This window comes from Mixophyes fleayi, chromosome 10, assembly GCF_038048845.1.
Source record: "Mixophyes fleayi isolate aMixFle1 chromosome 10, aMixFle1.hap1, whole genome shotgun sequence".
NCBI classification, from domain to species: domain Eukaryota; kingdom Metazoa; phylum Chordata; class Amphibia; order Anura; family Limnodynastidae; genus Mixophyes; species Mixophyes fleayi.
The window spans coordinates 27,092,360-27,119,716 of NC_134411.1; the positions used below are offsets into that span (position 1 = coordinate 27,092,360).

At 39.3% G+C, this 27,357-nt stretch overlaps 2 protein-coding genes across 3 annotated transcripts in view; one reads left to right on the forward strand and one right to left on the reverse strand.

Moving 5' to 3' along the window:
- Nucleotides 1-27,069, reverse strand: LOC142103889 (astacin-like metalloendopeptidase). Of its 2 annotated transcripts, none has more exons than XM_075188238.1 (14): nucleotides 26,588-27,069; nucleotides 25,812-25,836; nucleotides 24,829-24,894; nucleotides 24,445-24,507; nucleotides 20,312-20,446; nucleotides 19,454-19,571; nucleotides 18,494-18,672; nucleotides 16,746-16,827; nucleotides 15,732-15,859; nucleotides 14,065-14,177; nucleotides 12,521-12,665; nucleotides 11,869-11,987; nucleotides 11,248-11,470; nucleotides 1-62 (listed from the first exon to the last, which is right to left on the reverse strand). In XM_075188238.1, the coding sequence occupies exons 1-14, from the start codon at nucleotides 26,813-26,815 to the stop codon at nucleotides 49-51; spliced, it is 1,638 nt and encodes a 545-aa protein (XP_075044339.1). In that variant the 5' UTR covers nucleotides 26,816-27,069; the 3' UTR covers nucleotides 1-48. The 2 variants fall into 2 exon arrangements, with proteins under 2 accessions (XP_075044339.1, XP_075044338.1); XM_075188237.1 differs by having other exon boundaries at nucleotides 12,449-12,665; nucleotides 26,588-27,068.
- Nucleotides 1-27,357, forward strand: part of CHST1 (carbohydrate sulfotransferase 1) — a 166,928-nt gene that overhangs the window by 15,326 nt on the left and 124,245 nt on the right. The gene's annotated exons all lie outside the window — the stretch shown is intronic.

Here is a 27,357-nt window from a genome sequence, read left to right on the forward strand (position 1 = left end):
CTGGTAGGTTGGATGTAATACAGCTTCTCTGTTATACGTTGGGATTCTTCATCCTGCGGGCACTGTGAAATGACAATAAAATAAAAAAGTAGATTTAGCACAGAGTATTTGTAGGATGGGGAGACTGGAGACAGATATGTGTAAATGTACATAATTACGGTTGAAGGATGGGAAAAAAGACACAAGGTCAGTGTAAGCAGGTTGTGCTCTGCAACATGAATCCAGGCGTGACACCGTGTTCACAGTAACGTTTTTGATTTCCCGGCAGCAAAGGCGGAACACGACATCACCATTATTTGGGGAAGGACCCGACAAAGCCTTAACACCCCCTTCCTTGCTCCACCCCCCCCCCCCCCCCCTTTCATGCTCTTCTGCATTGCATGGCCCCCTTTACCTCCAGAACCCAAGGGGTCACACAGTGGTGGTTGGGGTGTACATAGTACCTGTTGCTGTGTGTGTATTTGGTGGAAGGTTACACTGGATATTCTTTTGTGCTGCATGTAGTTGGTGTATGGTCTATCTGCTGTGTAATGTGTTTCCTGCAGTTCTATAGTAAAGAAACGTGCAATAACCACTGTGTCGTGGTCACTAAGAAAGCTTTTATTGAACTATAAGTCAGAGTTGGCGACAAGGATTAAACTCTTCACCAGCATCAGTCCTGTGATCAACGGGGCGCCAGCAGGACTGACTCAGCACGATTCTGGGGTGCAAAGGAGCAGCATATGCAGACTGCCACTCACTCAGGCTGAATAAAGGGGCACGGGAGTTATATAATTTTTTTCTCTATGAAAGGGAGAAAAAAGGACAAAGTCAGGATACATGGGCACAAAAGCTGCTTATGATAGTGCTACAGAGGACTGGGACACATATTGAAAAAGTGGAACTATACTGTGATGCTAACGATGTACAGGAGGACAAGAAAGTAAGTTTTACTCAGTGTTATGGGTACTAGAACATACAATTTACTGAAGTTCAGTAGCATCCAAAAAAGCCAGCCAACAAATTATTTAAGGACCTAGTGGATATTTTACAAAAGCATTTAAATTCCAAACCATTAGTGATTGCTGAGAGATTTCGGTTTCACAGAAGAAACCAAGCTCAAAGTGAATGTGTGACAGAATACATTATTGAACTGAGACAGTTATCTGTACATTGTCAAATTGGAGCAGGATTATCAGATGCCCTAAGAGACTGTTTATGTGGTATGACAAAATGCTGGCTGAGCCTGAATTGACCTTCGAGCAGGCATTGTCTGTAGCTATTTTAATGGAAACTGCAACCAGGGATGCATCGGAATTGCACAGAAAGGGGCTAGAATTGGTGGGGTACGTTTGTCTGTCGGCAATAAAGCCGGTAAAAGTTAGAGCGACCTAAAAAATCTGATAACTGTAAACCCGACAAGGATGAAATATAGACTTACTGTTACGACTAGTGTCATGATCTTGCAGAACTTGAAGTAGAGGTATTCACCTAGAGCAGCCTTTTCCGTAGAGCTAGTTGCGCTCACAGGTACTCCGATGCCCCCAGGTCTTAAACTCAAGCGTACTGTAAGCTTGTGAACATACCACAGCACAGAATTGGGAGGCGGAGACAGAAAATAGCGATAGTCAGAAACAGGTCGAGGTCTAAGGTCTGAAGCAGTTAACGTGGTCCGGTACAGGCAAGAGGTCAGGGCTGGTGGCAAGCTTAGAGTATCCGAGAAACAAGGCAAAGGTTTAGGGCAATCCGTATACAATCAAAGTCCAATCAACAAGCCAAGGGGCATGCACAGTAAATAAATCCAAACTGTCAGCAGAACGGGCAGGAGCAGGTCTGCTATCAGGAACTGAACGCTATAACCGGCAGGGAGCTGAAGCCTTATATACAGGAATGGACCAATGGTAGTCTAGGGACGTATTCTTACAAAGGGTGGACCTGTCTGCGCTGACTGGTATACTAGCTGCCTCTATTTGCTAAAATACAACCTATCTATGTATATAAAATGACAAAACCATATATTGTAAGCAAATAGATATGGCGCTTATACTCTATATATTCTCCAGAGACATCATAAATAGTCCAGAAATATTGGTAAAGTTCCAAAAGAAAAGAGTTGTTCAAAAAAGATAAAAATAATGTCTTCAATGTTTATACATATCTCAGTATAAATGGATGTGTATTCAGATATTGGTTCTCCACCGATGTTCATATATATAAACAAACAGAAAAAAATTGATTGAGTAATTTCATATATATTGTATACTCTGCCACGATCAATCACCTCTTAACCCTCGTGTGGTATTGAAGATATTAAATTACCACCACATGTGACCACTGACTCCCAATTGAATAATACACTTACATAAAAGTGTTTCTGTGATTTCAATAGTGGGAGTAGATTATACTTGCTGCTCCTCAATCAAATCCACATCATCCTCTGAGTAATTGCTCAAAAGAAAAATAAATAAAGGTGCTCCAAATGGTGCATTATCTTAATAAAACAGATTTAATGTAAGCACAACATAAAAGCCTATATAAAAAGTAAGGTCATGGTGAAGTCGCTGAAAATTCTGAAAACAGTTGGACTCTTACCCCATGTGGGATGGTCTTAAGCATGTAGGGAAACCTTTTGTCCCTCTCCAAAAAGATCGGGTTGCCGGCTGGTTACCGCTGCATACTTCACATTAATCGGGTTATGATTCCTCTCCTTTCAGGTGATCTGCGTACTTCCTCCTCCTAGTCACCGCCTCGGCCAACGCGTTTCAATTTGAAAAAATCTTTATCAAGGCAGTATAGTGACATTCAAACACGGCAAGGTCTTAAAGCACTTGTATCCAATCAGGATCTTCCATATTAGCATACAGTTGCCATGGTTACCCGCTATCGCTCGGGTAAAGTTGTTTAAAAAAATCCGGATATTTTCTAATGTGCTCATGTTGCAACATAACACATTTTAAACCTAATTCACATAATGTACTAATAAAAAACATCAATAACACACAATTTAACTTAAAATATTCCTTACTTTCTTTAACAGTCTGTTCTATCTCTCATAGACTTTTCTCACAGATAAATAGTGTCTTCTCCTCCTTTCAATAAACCAATCAAATAATGCTTTGATATATATCCAGCGGGGGAGGGAAAAGGATGAGAGGGGATGTTTATCTCATTGGAATCAATTATTGTATGTATATTAGAAAATTCTTCAAAACTTGTTCTTTTCTATCTTAATTATTATATGATGGTCATAATAGTACACACTCTATCACTAGGGATTGAAGATTATTTCTTATATATCCCCACAAATAAGTATAAGCCTCTTCTTATGACTTATGGGTAGACTTCATATATTGACTTTTACACAAACTATATATAAAAAAATGGTCTTCCAATTTATGCCACAAAAGAGAAAATACATTATGAGGTAAATATATGTCACCATTCCAACCACATGGTAACCCATACTACCCTATCTCTTTATACTCTATATTTTCTCACAAAAACCATTTAATTTCAAAGTCCGAATTCAGACCCTTTGGTTCTAAAGTATCCATCGCATATATGAGTTTCATTTCCATTTTTGCTAACTCTCCTTTTGATTCTCTTTTTCTCCAATTCCCCCAAACTTTTTTAAAGCCACAGAAATATTTAATCGATGAAACATTGCAATATATAGAGTATAAGCGCCATATCTATTTGCTTACAATATATGGTTTTGTCATTTTATATACATAGATAGGTTGTATTTTAGCAAATAGAGGCAGCTAGTATACCAGTCAGCGCAGACAGGTCCACCCTTTGTAAGAATTTATATTTTACCTATCTTTGGATCTATCAGCTGCAGACAAGATGTTTAGATATAGAGACAGCCGTCATCTAGCATTAGAACATTTATTTGATGACAATGGAGGTAACAATAACAATTTTGATTATTTTGAGGATGATTTGGAAGGTATAATGATCCGGCTAGAAAGGAAACTTATTAAAGAAAGTAAGATATGGTGGGAGATTGCCACCTTAGAAAAATATCTAGCAGAAAACATGATTCCTAAAGGCCTACAGATAGTTAAAGGTCCTACATTAAAAACAGATTCGAAAGAATTTATGGAGAAATGGCAGAGGATTATACAAAATTGTTCATTTTCATTAATGGAACTTATTGTGAATGAAAGGAGGAAAGATCTAGCTACTATTAGTCAAGAAATTGAGGTTCTAAAATCTTTAATTTCCCCTTTTTCTGAACTAGAAGATTTTAAGGAATTAGAAGAACTGTCCTGTAATAAACTCAATAAACAGGAAAAAACTATTAGGGAAAAAAAACATAAAAAATATTGGAGAGATAAACAAGAGTTAAGAAAAGATTGTATACCCCCGCCTTCTAAAAAATTGAGGGGGAAATATAGGAATGATACTAGTCCCAGAGAGGAAGAGAATCAGGAACATAAATATGAGGAGGACCGCTTTAAAAAGAATTTGAGATCCCCGGTCAGGTTTAGGAATTACAATAAAGGAAAGAGGATACAAAGTACCAGTAGATATAAGAAAGGAGAATACTCATATGATCAGAAAAGAAGGAGGGAATATAGGAGAAATCCCGGGAAGGATAAGTTTGGATCACCGAATCCACGAGGATATCAGAGAGAAGGAGAAACATGGAATAGGAATAATACTCCCCCTACAGAATACAGGAGAAATAGGAGAAATAAATATAAGAGAGAAGAGGATCAAGATTTTTTTTTAGGAAAATTCGATTATTAAACAAAAGAAAGAAGGGAAAAAGGGGGGGTGTTAGTAAAAAGGATAAACATCTGAAAAGGATAGAGAAGGATAAACTCATGAGAAATCAGGGAACATATAATCAAGAAACAGTAAAAATCTATAATTTAAGTACTTACCAATTAACGAAGGAGGAGGAAAGTGTTATTCAAAGGGGCCTTAAATTTGCTCCCTCAAATAAATTAGATGAGTTTGGAATTTTTGTGGATCTTACAAAATTCGTGAGAAGGTTAACTTTGAAAAAGTTTTTCAAGAGAGATGATCAAAACAAGATGGTGGAAAAGGAGAGAAGTATCTTCAAACCTAAGTCAACTTTTTTTCCTACCCATTGTAAGGGTCATTGGGTGGAGACCTTTGAAAATTTGGTAAAAGAGGATCTAAGGAGAATCAAAAGAGATAAAGGAACGTTAAATTTAAGTAAGAAAGAACGGGAGGCATTAAAAAACTTAAAAGAAAATAAGAAGATAGTCATAAAGCCAGCAGATAAGGGAGGCAGTGTGGTTATCCAGGATGTAGACCAATATCATCAGGAAGTTATGAGACAACTGGGCGAGGAAAATACGTATGAAATCCTCAAAACAGATCCATCTATGAGGATAATGGAAAAACTTCAAACTTGGGTGGATCTGAATATGAGAAAGGGGGTAATATCGAAAGAGATCAAGGACTATTTAATTGTCCAGAACCCGTCCATCCCTGTCTTTTATATCCTCCCAAAAATCCATAAGGATCCGGTCTGTCCCCCTGGAAGACCTATTGTGGCAGGGACGGAGTCAATTACCTCAAACCTGTCACAGTATATAGATCACCATCTTCAAACATTTATGAAATTCATTCCATCTTATTTAAAGGATACTATGGATCTCCTTAATAAACTTAAATCCATTACTTGGCAAGAGGGCTATACATTAGTTACTGCTGATGTGAGCTCTCTATATACGATCATCGATCATAACCAAGGGTTACAGGCAATTGAATATTACTTAAATTTATCCGAAATGGAGGAGGGGTTAAAAGAATTTATTTTAGAAGGGATTTTATTCATTTTGAGTAATAATTATTTCTGGTATTCAGAGGATTTTTATTTGCAATTAAAAGGAATGGCCATGGGGACCAGATTCGCCCCCTGTTATGCTAACATGTTCATGGGGTGGTGGGAGGAACATCAGATCAGAACGAACCCCATGGTGGGGACGAATCTGGTCGCATGGCATCGTTTTATAGATGATATCCTCTTTATCTGGAAAGGGGATGCATCTTCCTTAACAGAGTTTTGCGATTCAATTAACCATAATCCCTACAATATTCACCTAACCTTTGATATTAGTAAACATGAGATCCATTTTCTGGATTTGCATATATATATATAGAGGAAGGAAAATTGTATACCAAAAACTATAATAAGCCAACGGATTCAAATTCTTTCATTCCGATAAATAGCAACCACTATGAGAAGTGGCTTGAAAACATCCCCATAGGACAGTTCCAAAGAATGAGACGGAATTGTACACAAGTAGAGAAATATAATCAACAAGCTTCAAATTTGAAAAATCAGTTTGTAGCTAAAGGATATAATAATCAAAAATTAGATTTGGTTATTGAAAAAGTACAGAATATGGAATGAGAGGAACTCCTTATTCCAAAACTGAATATTTTTTTCCTTTGTATTTCGATTCAAAGGGGGTCGAGTATTCCATTCATTACCCAATTTAATCCCCATTACAAACAGGTTGAAAGAATAATAAAAAAACATTGGTCTATTTTAAGAAAGGATAGGGAATTGGAAGAAGCTATAAAAGAGTATCCTGGTTTTATATACAGGAAAGCTCCAACATTAAAAGATATTTTAGTTAAAAGTGCAATCTCTAAACCTCAAAGAACATTGAATATGTCCAAAGGTTTTTTTAGATGCGGCTCTTGTATAGTATGCAGGAATGTGAAATCTGAGACTACCAAATGGACAGAAGTCCAATCTAATACCACTGGTGTAGTCTATAAAATTGAAGATTTTATCACATGCAACACAAACAACTGCATTTATTTGGTGGAGTGTGAATGCAAAAAACAATATATAGGTAGAATTAGCCGCAAACTAAGAGAACGTTGGGCAGAACACCTAAGGAATATCAGAAAAGGATATGAGTTGCATTCCCTATCACTTCACTGCAAAAATGAACATAAATGCAATGTTTCATCGATTAAATATTTCTGTGGCTTTAAAAAAGTTTGGGGGAATTGGAGAAAAAGAGAATCAAAAGGAGAGTTAGCAAAAATGGAAATGAAACTCATATATGCGATGGATACTTTAGAACCAAAGGGTCTGAATTCGGACTTTGAAATTAAATGGTTTTTGTGAGAAAATATAGAGTATAAAGAGATAGGGTAGTATGGGTTACCATGTGGTTGGAATGGTGACATATATTTACCTCATAATGTATTTTCTCTTTTGTGGCATAAATTGGAAGACCATTTTTTTTATATATAGTTTGTGTAAAAGTCAATATATGAAGTCTACCCATAAGTCATAAGAAGAGGCTTATACTTATTTGTGGGGATATATAAGAAATAATCTTCAATCCCTAGTGATAGAGTGTGTACTATTATGACCATCATATAATAATTAAGATAGAAAAGAACAAGTTTTGAAGAATTTTCTAATATACATACAATAATTGATTCCAATGAGATAAACATCCCCTCTCATCCTTTTCCCTCCCCCGCTGGATATATATCAAAGCATTATTTGATTGGTTTATTGAAAGGAGGAGAAGACACTATTGATCTGTGAGAAAAGTCTATGAGAGATAGAACAGACTGTTAAAGAAAGTAAGGAATATTTTAAGTTAAATTGTGCGTGTTATTGATGTTTTTTATTAGTACATTATGTGAATTAGGTTTAAAATGTGTTATGTTGCAACATGAGCACATTAGAAAATATCCAGATTTTTTTAAACAACTTTACCCGAGCGATAGCGGGTAACCATGGCAACTGTATGCTAATATGGAAGATCCTGATTGGATACAAGTGCTTTAAGACCTTGCCGTGTTTGAATGTCACTATACTGCCTTGATAAAGATTTTTTCAAATTGAAACGTGTTGGCAGAGGCGGTGACTAGGAGGAGGAAGTACGCAGATCACCTGAAAGGAGAGGAATCATAACCCGATTAATGTGAAGTATGCAGCGGTAACCAGCCGGCAACCCGATCTTTTTGGAGAGGGACAAAAGGTTTCCCTACATGCTTAAGACCATCCCACATGGGGTAAGAGTCCAACTGTTTTCAGAATTTTCAGCGACTTCACCATGACCTTACTTTTTATATAGGCTTTTATGTTGTGCTTACATTAAATCTGTTTTATTAAGATAATGCACCATTTGGAGCACCTTTATTTATTTTTCTTTTGAGCAATTACTCAGAGGATGATGTGGATTTGATTGAGGAGCAGCAAGTATAATCTACTCCCACTATTGAAATCACAGAAACACTTTTATGTAAGTGTATTATTCAATTGGGAGTCAGTGGTCACATGTGGTGGTAATTTAATATCTTCAATACCACACGAGGGTTAAGAGGTGATTGATCGTGGCAGAGTATACAATATATATGAAATTACTCAATCAATTTTTTTCTGTTTGTTTATATATATGAACATCGGTGGAGAACCAATATCTGAATACACATCCATTTATACTGAGATATGTATAAACATTGAAGACATTATTTTTATCTTTTTTGAACAACTCTTTTCTTTTGGAACTTTACCAATATTTCTGGACTATTTATGATGTCTCTGGAGAATATATAGAGTATAAGCGCCATATCTATTTGCTTACAATATATGGTTTAGTCTAGGGACGTACCCTGATATCCACCAGCGGCAGCCTAATTAATGAGAAAAGCCTCTAAGGGCTACTGAAATAATTAACTAATCTCTGTACGCACCCAACACTGTCTCACGCTGGGGCCCAGCATTACAACTAGGCCGGCATTCTGACCGTTTCCCAGGTTGGGACGATTTCACCGGACATGACGTCCTGATCGTCATGACGACGGCCAGGACACGGCTGGTAAGTGAGTTGCGGCAGGTTGGCACCACCGCTGCTCGTAACACTTACCATATAAGTTACAGCCAACATTCCCTATACATATATAAAAATGAAAAATGAGGTGTTACTCCAAACATAAAATGATATCAAATAATTATAACCACTCCATATAGGCTTAATCTTGGAATGGAGTGATATAGTCCCATAAATCACAATATTGCTCACAATTCTTCATATTCAAATGGCAAAATTACCACAACTGTCGACTAATCGCCATAAAATGTAAATAACTGATCATCTCTCTTGTTTCAGTAGCACCTACAAAAAGTTTTTTTGAACTGAAACTTGATTCACAAGGATCATCTGCTACAGGTGCACAGTTGATTGAATATAAATCCTCACATATGAGAGAGAGAAACATAGTGTATCCGTGGATTTCAATAAAATACATATTTAATAGTGCTTCATAACCCAAACGGGTGTATGATGAAATACATAAAAATCACAGGTCTTCTTCACACAGATATAATTGAATTTGTACCAGATAGATAAAGGTAAGAAGCATCCAATATGTAGTCAGCCCCTCTCCGAAAAGGAAACCGCTACCATCGGAGCAATAGACAATCACTGATACACTGAGAGCCAATATCCTCCCCTTCCACGCACCAATGCGATTAAACTCAAAGCGAGTCTTTCTCCACATTCCCTACACGCTTACACTGCTGTAAAACTACGTTCCTTAGCTGTAAAATCCGACTTTGTCAAATGTCTCCCGTGCGAATGACGTCAGTTTTAATGGTCAGAGTGCCAGTTTTAAAGCGGGAATGTCCGGACCCGCCGCCTGGATTACATAATACAGTATGCCGTAACAATGGGCCACAATTTGTGTCTGCAGAATTCCAAATGTTCATGAAGGAAAATGTCATTAAACATTTCATGTTAGTTCCACACAATCCAGCCACCAACGACTTGGCTGAGAGATTCATACGAACTTCCAAAAAAGCTCACACCACGCACTTTGTACTTGTGCTCTTACAACACAAAATTGAAAAGTTCCTGTTTATTTTCTGCAGAACTGAGCACTCCTCCACCGTTTGGCCACCTGCTGTGCTCTTTATGCAAAGGACTTGATAAAACCGGATGTGAGATGAAAGGTACACAAGAAACCATTTCATACTGTTTATCAGAAACCTACTCTGTAATGTGTTTCCTGCAGTTTTATAGTAAAGAAGCGTGCAATAACCAGTGTCTTGGTAACTAAGAAAGCTTTTAGTGAATTATAAGTCAAAGACTTAACAGTGTTGGCTCTGTCTCAGACTGGACGTCTATCCTTAACTATTCGACTGACTGCTAATAAAGACTCTATTTGCCCACTCTCCCAGAATGTCTGGGTAGTTCATCCGGGCTCCTGAGAGAGCAGGCCATTCTTCTGCATCCTTCTACAGGAAGGGAGCCTCCATGACGTGTTTTGCGGTGAATTGCGTCGTTTTGGCCCCGCAGCAAAATGATGCCTTCAGGTCATTGTGACGCGGGGCCACAATGACGTGATTTGCCACGCCCTAGTCCTTTTCGTACCCAACTTCACCTCCCTTCTGGGATCTCTCAGATGCAAAGAGTGAAAAGTTGGTAAATATAATAAAGACGTATCTACAATTCAACAGTATTGCTCTGTTCATTTAGCATAATCTAATGTGCACTGAATTATAATACACTGTACTACAGCTATAAGATCAGCTCAGAACCTGCTTCTACTTAACGTGACTCCGGGCTTCATCCCTGAGCTGTTACATTCATATGGCAGTATTGGTGTATACTGTTTTAGGACACCATTTGCTGTCTTGCAAGGCTTCCTTACCTCTATACACTGATGTAGTACAGAGGTTGCAGTGGGACCCAGTATGAATGCAGCACTGTACTTTGGATGGCTGTAGTACATCAGTGCTTTTAGGGGTAGGTTTACTAAAACTTCTGGAAAGGAAAAGTGGAGGTGTTGCCCATAGCATCCAATCAGATTCTAACGCTGATTTATCCAGTACATTCTAGAACAGTGTTGGCTAACCTGTGACACTCCAGGTGTTGTCAAACTAATCCCAGCATACCCTTCCAGCAATAAGCTGCTACATAATGGCAAAGCATGCTGGGACTTGTAGTTTCATAATACCTGGAGTGTCACAGGTTAGCCAACACTGTTCTAGAACATGGTAACTAGAATCTGATTGGTTGCTTTGGCACCATCTCTACTTATCCTGTTTTGAAGGTTTGATAAATCTTTCCCTAAGTGTCCTATTCTAATCAAGAATCGGTCATAATGGAAAAGTATAATTGGTTGTGATGTGTTATTAAATATAGTGTAATTTTCTCCAAGTTAACGGATACTAAACATTTTCCCCAGATTAGTACATCGCACCTTTCTTCCCGCTGAACAGAATACACAGCATAAACTTACCAAAGGAATAACTTGCATTGAAGCCCTGTGTGTTGCCTTGGAGGTTGCTGGAGAACTGGAGCAGCATCATTTGTCCACTGGACTTTAATATTAAACTGGATATTTTACCACAATATGTGCCAAGGATGGGTTCAGCGGCACCACCACCATCTCTAATCACCAAGATGTCACAGGAACATGATGGAGATGACTCAAGGTCAAACACTTGAAAGATCAGGGACACCTGGAAAACAGAGGATGAAACCGGGATGTCTGAGATTGCTTCACTTGTATATGTAAATTAGTTATCACACATGAGCATTAAAGTCCTCAACAGTTGCCTTCTGGGACTGCGAGTCACAGGCTGTATGTTATACTGTGCCTGCGTGTCCTTTGAGTTGTTTCTGAGCATGAGACATGACAACTTTTCAAAAGCCTCGTGATAACTACAGAGACCTGCAAATAACGTCTGAAGCAAAACTGCAAAACAACCACTTCACCAGAGAGTAAGGAAATACCACTGCACCAGAGAGTAGGAAATGCTACTGTACTGGAGTGTAGATAAATACCACTGCAATAGATACACCTTAGTTTAAAATCTTTATGGAGCAAAATATGTTCTTCAATGACTAGTATACTCACCCTATATCCAGTGGGAGCTATGATGATCCATGTGCCATTTACATTGTTGGGGTAAAAGCTGGGGTACTTAGGGGAGACTACAATCCCGTTATCAGTGGTCAGAGTGGCGCCATACAACACTGTGAATGCAAAAACATTTATTAAAAGCAGCATCATTTATTATGACTTCCTTGGTCACCATTAAAAATGAACTAGTCCTGTCCATCTATGTTTCTAAACACAAGCCAACTTGCTCACTGTGCTATTTAAAGGATTTTATCCCTCAAAAATGTATGTATTGTGTAATGGTAAATAAACCCTGGCACTGCTACTGTTACCACCATACAAACACTATCCAAAAACCTGCTCTGTGAAATTTCTTTGATGCACTGCAGTACCTTCTCATGACCTACAGGTGTCATGTTTGCTACTGATCTCTATAGAGTGGTACTGCTACTGCTGTAAAACTACTTTCCTTAAACAGAAGTTAATTCTGTGACATCTAGAAGCCGTAGGAAGTGCTGTAATAAAGCCATATACGTGAATAATTACAAAGCAAACTTTAATTGTATTATGTACAGTGTAAATAATCGAGATATACCTGTTTTATAAGATGCATCAAAGTTGCTGGGATTGGATTTATCGCTTCTATATTCCACTAACATAAATTTACCAGATGAAATTAACAGTGGAGAAGACTGGCCAGGACTGATCTTGGCCAAAAGAAGGCTCGTCTTATCCACTCCATCATACACATTGATTTCAGCAAGACCCTTGCTGGACGAAGAAGTAGTAAACAAGTCAAGTTGAAAAAGAACCTGTAAAAGAACAAACCTTTATCATTCTATGTCAGTACACAGACTTCAAAGCACTGACTTACCTAGAAGGTCAGGGTGCTGATGTTACACCATTGTTTAAGTGAGACATTTATATGGCATAGAAAATATTATTAATTTTGATGCCCTCCATATATGTGCAGACATAGCTATCTGGATTATAGTTTATCTAGCATTTACGCTCTAGTATGTTGATGGCCGTTCATCACTTTAGACAAGGTGAAAATCTTGTTTCACGTGGCACAATTCTAGTAGGGAGAAAAGGTTCTGAATATCCATGCTGGCACTAAACTGTATTCCCTCCAGTCACCCACACACTCAGCAATTGACTGCAGGATGATGCATAGGGAGCCATGAGTCAACTGGGCACTTTACTGCAATCACTGTAATAGGACTAGATCTGACCAACTCCTCCCTTTGGCTGGTGCACATTTCTGATCCTCCGCAACCCATTGCACTTTGGTAGAAGATATACCAGCGCAAATCCAGGCGTCTAACATCACCTTAGAGGATTTTGCACTGCGCCTTGGTTGATTTGCTCTTCATAAATGATCTCTAGTAATTGCAGGAAGGAGTTTAGCTGACTCTCGTTATCTTGTCACCCTGCCCTTCTCCGGTCAACTATTGCGCTGCGCAGCCTTTGCCTGGACAGTGCGGCAGAAGAGGTGAAACTCATCCACACAGACGTGACTATAATGAGGACACAGCAGCAGCTGTCTTAGATAGCAAGTTCTAGGGGCAGAAACATTTAGTGAATTTTTAAAAAGTCAATTTTCTTCCAACAATTGGTTTTACCTTGTTGGTAGATCTAATATCATTTTCAGCTACAATGTGTCATTTAAATTGCCCACAGCATATGTTATGTAGACCAAAAAATGTCTTTACATAGCGTACAGTTCCCTACATGCCAGGGGGAAAATCAGGACTAAAATTGCACATGCCTCTCAATTTACATCTCTCTCCCACCTATTGTGTCCTCATTTTAGCAAGACCACACCTTCAAATCATTAAACCTCACCATTTTTAAGGACTAAAATTTAGACAGTCTTGCAAAAATCTGGGTTGTTGAGGAGCGGCCAGGCGAAAGTAAGTGGTGTAAATATTTTGAAGTCCTCGCTAAAACCTCACTATATTGACTGATAAAAAAGGATTTGCACTTGTACAAATAGAGCTATTGGTCAAACAAACTTTGTAACTAATGTAAGTAAAATGTAGTTCACCACCAAACTTCTTTATTTGGGAGTAATTAGGTGGTCTTATAGTGAGTGGTAGGACAGCACAGCTCTCGAGACCACACTGTTCTACTCCTGTACATAAATACAACAAACCTACAGAGTGCATCCTCATAGAGATCAATTGAAATAACATGTTTAAAACCTACCTTATCTGAAGGCATTTGTATAAGCCACAGACAGTTGTCATTGTTCTGCTTCGGAGATATGTCATTAGAAGAGAGGCTTCCTGATACTCCCAGCAACTTTGTCCTGCATAGATCTGACATAAACATAAATAAATGAGCTGTCAGATATGGTGTGACTGGCTCCTGATATACACCCCAGGCAAGGTACTGCATAGTACTACACCAGTACCGCAGAGCAGACCCCACAATAATGATGTCAAATAATAGACAGTGGTATTATCAAATGGTTAATAATAAATATGGTTAGTTTTAAACTCAGCCCTGATTTGGACAAAGCAAGACATTAATTGTCTGTGGTGCTCCCAGTTGGCAGCTAGTTGGGCTCTTACCATTGTTATCTACACTTGTATGTAGCATTTGAAACGGGGGGGGGGAAAAGGGCTCCAAATTTCAGCATTTAAAGAACTGAAGGATGAGAGCCATGTAGTGGATGATTGAACAGGATGCACAGACATCCCCTACTGTCTCTAACATTACAAGTTTCACTGCTGAACTTGTCCGTCTGCATTGTTGCCAGTTTTCATAATGGCACAGATTGGCATAAATGAGTAACAATGGGCACTCCAGGCTATTCCTCATGCCCTCTCTGAACTGTATATGGGTCAATAGGGTGGCACAGAGGTCAGCATTGCAGCCTCACAGTGCTGGAGTCATGAGTTCAGTTTTGACCAAAGCCCAATCTGTGTGGAGTTTGTATGTTCTTGTTATGATTCCTAACAAATTCAGGAAGCGTCAACAGAAGTATGAAAACCAAATGTGTTTATTCAGGCAAAATATAGAACAAGGATTCTGTTCTTGGAATATGCAGATTTCGGAAAGCAGGATTAACGGGTATACTCCAAAATACAGTTGTGAACAGGTGTGATAAATGGCAGGAAATGTCCACAGAAATAACAGGTTCCAGTGAATGCAAATACAGTTTAAATGCAGGGATAGGAATGAGGAGGTACCCAATGCCAGGATGCAAGAGTCTGTCCAGGGAAGCAAACTGAGTAGCTGAGTCCAGAGACCAGGCATGTTTTGGGGTCACCAGCAAACAAACATGGTCTGGTAATCAAGCCAAGGTCAGGGCAACAAGTATGCAAGCAGTATCCAGGCAGAGTTCAGGGTCACAAGCAAACAAGCATCAACAGGCCAAGGTCACAATGGGAGATCAAGCGGCAGCAGCAGAACCAAACTGGAACTCGGAGATACAAGCAGCAGCCAAATGTACACGATGAACTGCGCAGAGCACAGCTTGAGGCAGGTATTTCAAGCTGTGGGACAGGTGTAGTTCTAATCAGGCATCAGGTTTCCTCCTAAACTTGTAGAATAATGGGCTTCTGATAAAACAGACCCTAGTCTGTCTGTGTGGTAGGTAATTTAGATAGGAAGTTCCATTGGGTCAGGGGCTCGAGTGAATGACTACATATCCTCTGTATAGTGCTGTGTAATATGATTGATGCTATTAAAATAAAAGTAACAATATAAGAGGGATAATTGTAAAAACCCAGGAAACGTTGGCCTAAAGTTGACAATCCCTTTTACTAACATGGAACATTTTTACGATGGGTGGTAATTCTTTTACACTGTTTCGTACATATCCAACACATTAGTAAGTTACAGAAAACTATACAATAAAAACTTACTACATTTATAAAGTTCATTTATCTTCTTCACATCCAGGTTACTGAGTCCATGTTTCTGTCCAATGATTACTGTGGGGTCTGGTTTGGGTACAATTGTGGCCATTCCAGAGGTATTCGTGAAAGCATATCTAGAGAAATAAGACGACAAACTTAATGAATGAATGAAAAATATAGGCGGTAAAAACAGCCTACATAACATTTCACAAATAAATAGCAGTGTACATATATTCTCTCTGTACTTAACAATGCTATAAGCTAAATATGACAAATACAGAAATGTGTAACACAATACTATGATAATCAGGCAGCTTTATATCATAGTAAAATAGTTAGATTGGAAGAAATAGTGCCACAAATTGCTGGAGGCTGTGTAAAAATCTAAAATATATTAAATGAAAGGTGCGTTATACAATGTAGGCAGCCATGTTGTAGGCTGAACCAATAGCCATAAGAATGAATGAATATTGGTCTTAGTAATGTTTTCATATACTAGTAAATTTATAGATTCACAAAACACAGGGGTCCTGTGGTCTAGCTGACCATTTTTCACAGTGTGTCTGCCCATTCTTCACTTCCGGGTCAGCCGATGACCTCGTACACTCGTCAGTGTAAGTTATCAGCCAATCAAGTTTTTCATCCTGGCCGACCAAGTACAATCTGTATGTGTGTTATAATCTTACATAGTTTAATAACTGGAATATATACTGCTCAACAGCCCATGTTTTGATAGAAAGGGACCAGTTTCAGGGGTACAGAAAGAGGCATCAAGTAAGAGGGTGTGGCTATAATAAATTGGGGGTGTGGTTAAGTGGTTGGTTAATAAGCATATGGTTGTTATGATTTTTTTTATTTTGAAAACTGTGATGAAGTGTGAGTCTGTCCTTTAAATGTACTATATCCCCAGAACTCATTACTTTAATATCTGCTGGTGGTAAAATGTGTTTGAAGGAAAGGAATGGTAAGTATTTTTGACTTTTCAGCTTCCAACCTAAATAAACAGGTGTCAATGTTTACCTGCCATACTGCATCACTGAAGTATAATCATAAGGGATATCCAAAGGGTTCGCAATGTTTGGCTCGAAATCTTCTTGATTTTCTGTAAAACAATATACATGCATATGTTGACGTTGACATATACATAGAGCAGTGTTTCTCAAATCTAGTCCTCTGGACCGCCTAGCAGTACATGTTTTCCATATCTCCTTGCTGGAGCACAGGTGTATTCATTACTGACTGACACAGTGTAGCAGGTGGTATAATTACTTCACTGGTCACCTGGAAAGTTTGTACCTTCAGTGGGTCCTTAGGACTGGATTTGAGAAACACTGAAAGAAGATAAGAACATAAAGTGATGTTAATAAACATATTATCTCCTGTAATAATATCGGAATAAACAGTTGGTTCTGATGTCATTGATTCTGTGTTATTAGGGTAAGTTGTGTATTATACTATGTACTCCCTACTGTAAATAATATGGATATTAGATATCACCTTGGATTACTGTGACTTGTGTAAAAGCACTCGTTTTGCGGCCTCCAATTTGATATGGTAACAGAACTCCTTAGTGACTTTTAGGGGCATATTCAATTCTGATCCCGATTCGCGGGATCGCGCCGGAACGGGCGCGAACCTAATCCGCGGTACCGCAATAACGTGGATTTTCATTCGCAGCCCATAGGCGTTATTGTGGTACCGTATTACCGGCAGTACTGCGCATTTTCCGCGGTAGATCGGATCGGAATTGAATATGCCCCTTAGTATCCATATCATTTACAGTAGAGTGAGCATTAATCAATATATAAACATAGCAATGGGCTGTAGCCTGGTGCCATGACTACTCCCATGAGGAACGTTCTACCTTTTCTATTGGTCTGTCTCTCTGTGCCAGGGCTGGGCAAAACCATTGTCCTGCCTGCAGCATTATGCAAATTTACACAATAGGTCACTGTAATCATTACGTATTACTTACAGTGAGCCATAGCAATTAGAAACTTGCTTTCATTACCTGGCCCTAGCCCATTGTAAGCGAATTGCTCATTTATTGCCTATGGGTTACTGCACTATATAAGTCCCCATGTTAGTAAATCTCCCATATTGGATGGCAATGACTCTCTTTCCCTATTACAATCTCTGTATAAAGCATCTATTAGGCGGTTTACTAGCCTATACCAGCGGCACCATGGCAGATTTGCAGAAACGGCTTCAGAAGTCCTAGAAGATTCATAATTAACTGCAAGATACATGGTTTCTGGTTGTTTAGGTGTAGCTACCAATGTATTCCTTCTTGTAATAGTCTAATACTCAAGGTTGTTAGTGGGTGCTGCTATCCCATGTACATCTTGGACTACCTATCTATGACCATTGGTGGCAACATGCTCAACACTCCATCTCTCCTGTCAGCATATTTATATAGCCTACGCTATATCTGTGTTTGCCACTTCAGATGTTCTCTACAGACCATATTATATTGGCTGTCCATGTTTTGTCCTGTCATGGTCCTCCAATTTAGTCATCCACACAGCCCTATTCACTATTGTCAACCTCATACATCTCCCCAGCTCTTTCCTTTTCTCTGACTTTTTCCTCAAGATTAACTCATTCCACATGGAGTTATTTAGGGCACCCATGTGTGCTGGTTTTCACAATACACTGGCAGTCTTTACTGTCATGGAATGGTAATTTCTCCAGACAGAAGACTCCTGCTTTGATTGGCTCGTGGCTTCTCATTGACTCTGGAGCGCTTAAGTGAATAATATACTCACTAGGAGAGAGGAACTTCCAGATGATATCCACATAGTTGTCTCTGTCTTTCCTGGTGTGTTCGTGTAAGAAGCTGAGGGCATGCATCAATTCATGTTGGACTACTCCATAGCTCATGCAGTGCAGTCTACTGAGGCTCACTGGCTGTGGACGCCCCGATCTTCCAACATTGGACCAGCAGCTGTGCATGAAGAAAGCATGTATGTGAAACACAATCTGATGGCTATTTTTGGTGCGATCCCCATTGCCACTGGTATGTGACTTGATATTTTGACCTTGGGCCTGATGGAGAGTTGTTTGCAAAATGGAAATAAAACAGCGCATGCAAAAATAGCGTATATGCGCCGATATGTCAAGATGCATCCGCAGTAGGCAACTTTGGACTGCATCACTGAGTTATCTGCATTTTTGTCCTTTAGAATGTTCCTAATAGTGCTGAGTCTCACTCCCCCGGGCTACAATTTGCCAGGGAGCCCGATTGGATTAAGTTCAACTTCAGGCCCTTTGTCTCTAACACATAGATCTCCAATATTTCTTTCTTTGCTTTTTCTTCCACTTCTACTACTTGTAGATTTTTTTCTAGATATATATGAACAGGTTATTTAGAAAGGATGGTTTAAAGTACGTTCACATAATACACAGCTTATTACAATTATTATTTCTATTCTTTGTGAATAGTATATACCATGATTATGACAGCTGAATTATATATACTGTATGTGTGTTATCATCACAATGTTAACTTGTCACTAGCGTTTATATTTGTGTCTGGTATACAATGTATATTAGGATAAATTTTTGATGCATTATGTGTAGAATTCTTCTGGTATACGTTACTGCCATTACATTCCTGTTTACCACTTTTCTGTATATTTAATATAGAATGGGGGAGATCAACCAGTTTCTTATTTTATATATGCATCATCCCACATCTTGTAAACTTTACTATATTTGGGACTTACCCTCCTGCGTCCTGTATTTGGAGATAGATTGACTCGGTAGTTTTGTCTATAAACCGAACGCAGGTCATTGTAGAAAACTCTTGCATGGCTGACGTAATCAACTGTTTTTGAGAATCAGCTGTGGACATATTTGACAGGTGTTAATGTTATAAAAGTGCCAAAAAAGAACAGCGACACCAAAGATTTAAATGACTTTGAACATGTTATGGCATTGGGAACTGAATAAAAGGAACAACAAGAATGCTAGATTTAATAGTAAATGCTAAAGTCACATTACCCCTACACAATATTTGTACGTAATAATGTAATGAAGTGTCATATACACGAGAGAATAGTGGCTTGACAGGTGTTAGTAAATGTGAAAGTGACATGATCCATATATAAAATGGAATGAACTACAAACACCTCCACATCTGTTGTTTTTACCCTTTTAAAAATGAAATTATGAAACTTTCCTGCAGTATCCAAATGAAACGTCTACTTTTATTTCACATCTCTTTAAACGACTATGTCCCCAACTTATAGCAAATAACCCCCCCACCCCCCAGTTTACCTGACCCTGAGACCCAGCTTGCTCTGAATCATGCTCATTGCCATATAAAGCCCTTTAATACAGCTGTACAGCTTACACTGAGCTCTGCTGAAGCTCTATGGACAGACGGAGATCTGTAACACAGCAATGCTAACCAGCTCTTAGCTCCAGCTAACACTAGGGGAGGGGGGAGTCCCTTACTTGCTGTAAGTGCGGGGGGGTGTCATATTTTTGGAGGGATGACATAAAAGTGGATATAACCTGTTACCGCAGGATACCCCCATGGTAACAATGTACTCATTTTGAAATGAAGGAGTTCAACTTACTATAAGAGGAAGATATGACGTAAGGTATATAAATTATTCCGTCGCTTGATTTGCCCCATCTGCAATTGATACATTTCCTGGCATTGCGTCCTATCAACACAGCAATATCACCTTCACTCAGAAGCATGGGGACACCTAAAAAGAGGAACAAATAGACTGAGTTGATAATCCTCAATTTTAACTTTTATGTATTTACTGAATATTAAGGAGAATACAATCAGATTAATAAAGGATCAATTTCAACCCACTTTTTACCAGAGGCAGTACACTCCATAACAACTGAATCTCATACTGTCTCCTTTGCTATATTCTTGTTAAATGTTGGATCAAACAAATTATCACATCCTATTTACCTCTTCATTAAAGCAGCAATTCCATAAGTTAGTGGATTTTTGTTTTACACAGGCACAGACAGAAGCTCTCAGCCTGTCATGTGAAGATAGGGGGTAGGAGGGGAGGATTTTACATTACAGAGATGACAAAGCTCAAAAGAGTGTTCCAAAGACTCTGCTTCATCATGTGCCATGTGACTGTGGGAGCCATGGTAGTCCATGACAAGGTGCAGAACTGTAAATCAATAATAGTAGTTTGAAGAAACAAACCAAGGAAACATGCTAAATACCAATGAGCGTGACTAGATGGATGGTCAGGAGATAAAGGTGGCAATGCGGATATGTCAGAGCGCTGAGGAAGGTCCAACAGGTAAGTGGTAGTTCAGGTAACAAGACAGAGCAACAGTCTATGGGGTGCTGCTGCACCGAGGTTCTGGTGAACAGGATGGCCCTGGTGTAGGATCAGAGGAGAGGCACAGCGGTCTGCAGGTAGACAGCAGCGTCTAGACCACGGAGAAGGTGAGTCAGCTATGCACAAAAGATCAAGGCTGCAGGATAATGAAGCACTGAGGTCCTGATGACCTGGAAGCCCTGGAGCCGGATCAGAGGTGATGTGTAATGATCTGCAGAGTGGCAGCAGCATCTTAACTGCGGAGGTGATACAGAATTACACAGGAGAGCAACAGGCTGCAGGATGGTGAAGCACTAAGGGCCTGATGAGCTGGAAACCCTGGAGCTGGATCAGAGGCGATGCGCAACGATCTGCAGTGTAGTTGCTGAATCCAACGAATAACAAGGTGGAAGCAATAAACAGGAGCCAGAGGAGGAGACGTCCTAACAGATAAGGAGACCTGAAGTTCTGGCACCTTAGTAGGGAGGCAGGTGCTTTAAATAGACAGGGCTGACAGGCAAGTAACCAATCAAGTGAATGCAGGAAGTTTTGAAAAGACCAGGGGGTAAATGTATCAAGCTGAGAGTTTTCTGGCGGGTTTGAAAAGTGGAGATGTTAACAGGTGTTTGAATTAGCCAACAAGGTCACTTCTCAAAGAATAGATCCCGAACCGGAGGTAGCCTTGCTACAGCACCTTCCTCCACAATTCCCTATACATGCTAGATATGTATTTTGTCACATTTTGATTGCTGCAAGAGCAACTTTGGCACAGAACTGGAAATCCCCAAATCTGCCCTTGTTAAATAAAGTGATTGCTAAAGTACAGTTTAGCTTTGAAATGGAGACGATGGGGATGCCGTATTCCTCCTCCCCTTCCTCACCCATAATGAAGTGGTTTGCCTGGCATGTGTATACTACAGAGGGTGAGGGGGCAACTTTGGCCCAAGCTGACCCAGTGCTCTCACTTTCATCGTTCCTCTTGAATGAGCCCCCATCCAGTTCCACATCATGAAAAGTCGACCCATTGAGAGTTTGACCTCTATGGTTCTGTTACACAATTGACCTACATGGTTGATAGCTTGTACTGTACTTTGTATTGTAATTCTGGTGTTGTGTAAAGTGTTCCTCCCCACTATGTACCCACCCTTCCCCTTTCTTATTTTTGGCCATTCCTTCCCTCCCTTTCTTTTCTATTTTTTGCATCCCCTAAATTTGGAAGAAAAATAAAAAATATTATTAAAGTTAAAAAAAAGTGGAGATGTCGCCTATAGCAACCAATCAGATTCTAGCTGTCATTTTGTAGAATGTACTAAATAAATGATAGTTAGAATCTCATTGGTTTTTCAAGCCCGCCGGAAAACTCTCAGCTTGATACATTTACCCCCAGCTGTGCGCATGCTCAGTTCAGACCAGCAAGTGAATGCAGGGAGTGAGAACCAAAGGAAAACTGGTATGAACAGAGACCAGAATGAATGGCTAACCGGTGCGATGTGTGACAGCTACGTAGCCCCATACACAGCAAGCTGCGATGCACTGTGTGTTCTGACATCTTTCCATCATAGCCAGCATTAACTTTTTCAGCAATTTGTGGTACAGTAACTCTTCTGTTGGTTTTGACCAGACGGGGTAGCCTTCGCTCCCCTCGAGCCTCGGGTGCCCATGACCTTGTCGCTGGTTCACTGGTTGTCCTTCCTTGGATCACTGGATACTAGGAATACCTCACAAAACCTGTCGTTTTGGAGATGCTCTGAACCAGCCATCATAATTTGGCGTTATTCAAAGTCAGATCCTTATGTTTGCCCATTCTTCCTACAAATCAAGTTCAAGAACTGTTCACTTGCTGCCTAATATAGCCCAGCCCTTGACAGGTACCACTGTAATGTAACAATATTATTCACCTTACTTGTCAGTGGTTTTAATGTTGTGACTGATCAGTGTTTATCCTTTTTTGTGCATGTTCACAAACATGCTCTCTTTGCACCTGAAGACTCTTCCCAGCCACAATGCTTGCACCCAAGCTGTCTGTTATTTTTAATTTAAATCACATTTATTGAAAATAGTAAATAGGGTTTGGATTTCATTTGGGGTTAGATCAGGCAATGTGTTGGAGGTGTTTTTTTTAAGAAAAAAAAATGTAGGTGTCAGGCGCCACTCTCACACCATGCTAGGTGTCGGGAGCGGACGCCTGTCTCCTCTGTTGGGTCCCCATCCCGTTGCCTAGCAACGGGACGTACCTCCGGTTCGCGGCTGCGCATGCACAGATGGGACAGTTTTTCTCTATATAATCGGCGGTCAGGTGCAGGTCCAATTAGGGCTAGTGCCCTACTATAAATAGCCCCTCCTTTTCCCTATCCAGTGCCAGAGTATTGGTTTCACCTTTCTCCAGCATAGTTTCCTGTTCCCATTTTCCAGTTACCTTTGGTGTTTGACCTCCGGCTTGTTTCTGACCATTCTCTGTCTCACGATTTGGATCCCTCGCTTATTGGATACTGACCCTTGGCTTTCCTCCCGACCATTCTTCTAGATCACCCTTCTGTACTGCGCTATCGTTTGGCTACAGCCCGGACCGTACAACTACTCCTGCAAACTCCCGCTGCACTGTTAACCAGCTTGAAGGACCGCGACCTGCATGCCCCACGCAGCCAATCCCATATCTCCTTGCGGGGGTCAATTGTGAATACCGGGGGTACGTTAGACTCCGCGCCTTCCTGCCTAGTAGAGTCAATACCAGTCAGCGGCATCTCCAAGTCCGATCGTGACAGTAGGAGGTTCACTTGAGGTGGAGTGTGACCTTTTAGAGTGTAGCTGAGACTCCTAAACGTGAACTGTTGTCTAAAACAGGTCTATCAACCTGTGGCTCTCCAGGTGTTGTGAAACTATAAGTCCCAGCATGCCTTGCCAGCTATCAGCTGATTATCTGGTACCTTAGCATGCTGGGACATGTTGTTTCACAACACCTGGAGCGCCACAGGATGGCCAGACCTGGTATAAAGCATGCTAACGTATTTTTTTTTTTAAATGTTGCAGTTCCACATATGTCGGCAATACAGCCATCCAAAGCCTATATTTATTGTACTGTGAGGTTTGTAGATTGTGCTAGGGTAGGATCAGTGGTTGATGTGGAAATTTAGAAGTGGTGGTATTGAAAATGTAAGTGAGTGGAATTTTATAGCTTTACAACAAAAGCAGTAGGAGAAGTGATGGTATGGCATACCATCATATACACCCCCACTTTGACCACTGGGTAGGATACCTTTATATCATACTTGTTTGTGTAGGAGATGTATACTTTGCGCATAGAAACAATGTGCTATGGGATTTGACAAAATATATTGGTAGAATGTTGCATATTAAAGTCTGTTGCTCCTGTAACACTGATACTAAACCCAACATATAAACAAATACATTACCACGGTTTGCGGATTCTATAACCTCAAAAATTGTCCCGTTATCTTCTTCAGCGCCGCCAGTCGCTGAGAGAAATAAAAAAATAAACATTTTGAAACAATTATATAAATAATGATAGTGTATATGAAGGTCTGTTTCTCATCTCACTATACTATTGATATTTGCTTTCCCACCTTCTGAAATTCTATGCTTGCCCCTGAGCAGCATACAGTACAAAATCGTACACTTGCCTATAGTAAGGTATCTCTGATTAGCTGGTCTTAGTTCTATTAATGGAAACAATGACTGCAGATAACTAAACTACTACATGAGCTTGCAGCATCCATGAAACCAACTTTACAAACTCGTCCAGAACACTAAACGAAACATCTCAACAAGTACGTTACCATTGTTTGCAGTTACAATAATCTCAGAATAGGGTCCTCTGTCATCTTCTGTAATGTTACCAGTCTCTGAGAGAAATAAAAACAAAATACTAAACACTTTGAAAACAATGATTTAAATACTGATTTATTAAAAATACAAAAATAATAATAGTTATAGTTATGAGTTCCTTTTAACCCACGTACACAACATTACCTACATTATCTATCTAACCATTTTTAGCATGCAATAATGTACATGCAATAATGTACTTGCACAGAACACATCAGAAATGATAGTTATTCATAGATACTGCAAGACTGATGAGCTAAACACTTTCAGGGAAGATTGAAGCATCTAGTTAACGTGATACATTACTATGAAAATTTATTTTCTCAGAAGCCCAGGATTTTTTTTTTACTTATTCACTGAAAAAGTGTAAACTACCCTCCAATATGATAAACTCAAAGCCCACTACAGTGTACATTTCAGTGTAATTACTTAGCAATCAGTTCATCAATTATATATATAACGTATACAAAAATGTCAAGTTTATTTTTTTGAGTGCTTTTATCAGAGGAAGTAACACCTAGGGTAATTACTTGATCCATCTGTCTGCATCACCCCTATAGAAAGATAACACCCACTTTTGTTACATAACTGATCCCCAGGGGTATATATAGCAGTTTGTTATGACAAAACATAATGTATTAAGCCTGTATTTGCACATGGGTTAGTTGTGTTATATATCTACTGGCTGCAGTTACACATAAGCCCACCAGGGAGCTCCATTGATCATGGAATGAAGTTGTGTCAATGATGTGATTTTCAATCTTTAAAAATACCAGTTTACATTTTTGAGAATAAGTTGTTTTTATTTTCTTGTTTCATACCATCTAGAATGGGCACATCATGGCTTTTAACCCCAGACCCATTAACAAGACCCTACAGCACATTGCTCAATAAAAACTGGGGTTTAAGACTACACAGATAGTATTGTACTTACCGAACTTAGGCGTTGAATGGTCCGTCTACAAGAAACAAATATGCATTAGTATATAAACAGTGAAGGCGAACGCTTTCTTCCTATAACTGTGTTACAGGTTGTCAGCTCTCCCACACTATAACACACTGTGTTATTACAATGGATTGTACAATAACAGCTGAACACATGCTTGTCACAGATACCAGAGCCTTACTCTAGCGCCTCTAGTGGCCAGGTTATTATGAAATATTGTAGAATATTTTATTCTCTTTAAAGCGAGGTTCCACGTTTAGATTACTGAAGTTTATTGTTAATGCCTCTCTTTTATCTTTCTAACTTCTTCTTTCTAACATTCTGACCTTTTTAGCATCTGTCCATCATCAGAAAATGCTATCTAATTTTGCTTCCCTGTGATATGACACAGAGCTGATACAATTGTACTCAATGCAGGGCACAGCAAATCTGTGTCGTAACCCTGGGCAATGAAAGTATGGAAAGTAAGCAACTCTACCTGATAGAAATACAGGGCTGAAAAGCCCAGAGAGAAGCCATAAATGTAAAGCTTTTAGTAAGAGTTGCAGCCAATAAATGCATGTCAAATGAAAGTGGACAATTGTATCAAATTCAAGGAATATTGTTTCTACGAAGATCTGAATCTTAACATTCATTGATAAGGGAAATGTGGTGTCTGATGACCTAATATCTGAGTGTAAAAAGTATTTTGACCATCTATTTGACACCATGCCCCCCTCCCTCTAGAAAATAAAGTTGAGATCAAACCTCATTGCAAGACTTACCTGTATTGGTAGAGTTAGTCCTACGGACCAGACAGCAGCAGAAATCAGGAACACAATGTTACGTGCCATATCTGCTCCTGGGCACTGAGTTATTGAGATGACACAGAAAACACTGTGTGGCAGGGTTATATTGCCTGTGACAAAAGAATACTGCAACAGAAGTGTGCTGCAATTGATGCTGAATTTATATATTTCCAAATAAAAGGATTTTCTTATTTTAAGCTTCATGTCAGATGAATGCAATTATGGTGTGTAAACAGGAGGCTTAAAGAGATATGAATCACATGTCACAGGCATATACAATGCTTCATAAATTATTGATTTATTTTTGTAAATAGGACTCACCCACAATTAGGTTAGGTATGTACGGTTTTTTTTAACATTCAAGGCAAAGGTGCCAAACTATATCCACGGCAGCTGCCTCCTCTGCCTATGCCTGGACCAAGCCATATCGAGTTGCATTAGTAGATGAAGGCAACATTTCTAACAGGCATTCTAGTAGATTAAAAACAGAGATGGCCCATGAAAAAACCTTTAGTGATTAAAAGAATTAAAAATTACAAAAGATGAAATAAACACACTGAAGTACAATACTAGTTATGAAATCCTAATACATGGTGTGCCCCTCTAACCTTTAAGAAGGCTTCATATTATCCTTCATCTCAGTAAAACAATACATTTGATCAAAGACAGAGACACCTATCTGAAATAACATGTCAGCAGACAAGTGTTACAAGCTATAATAAAGAGATCTGACCGTAAACCAGGTA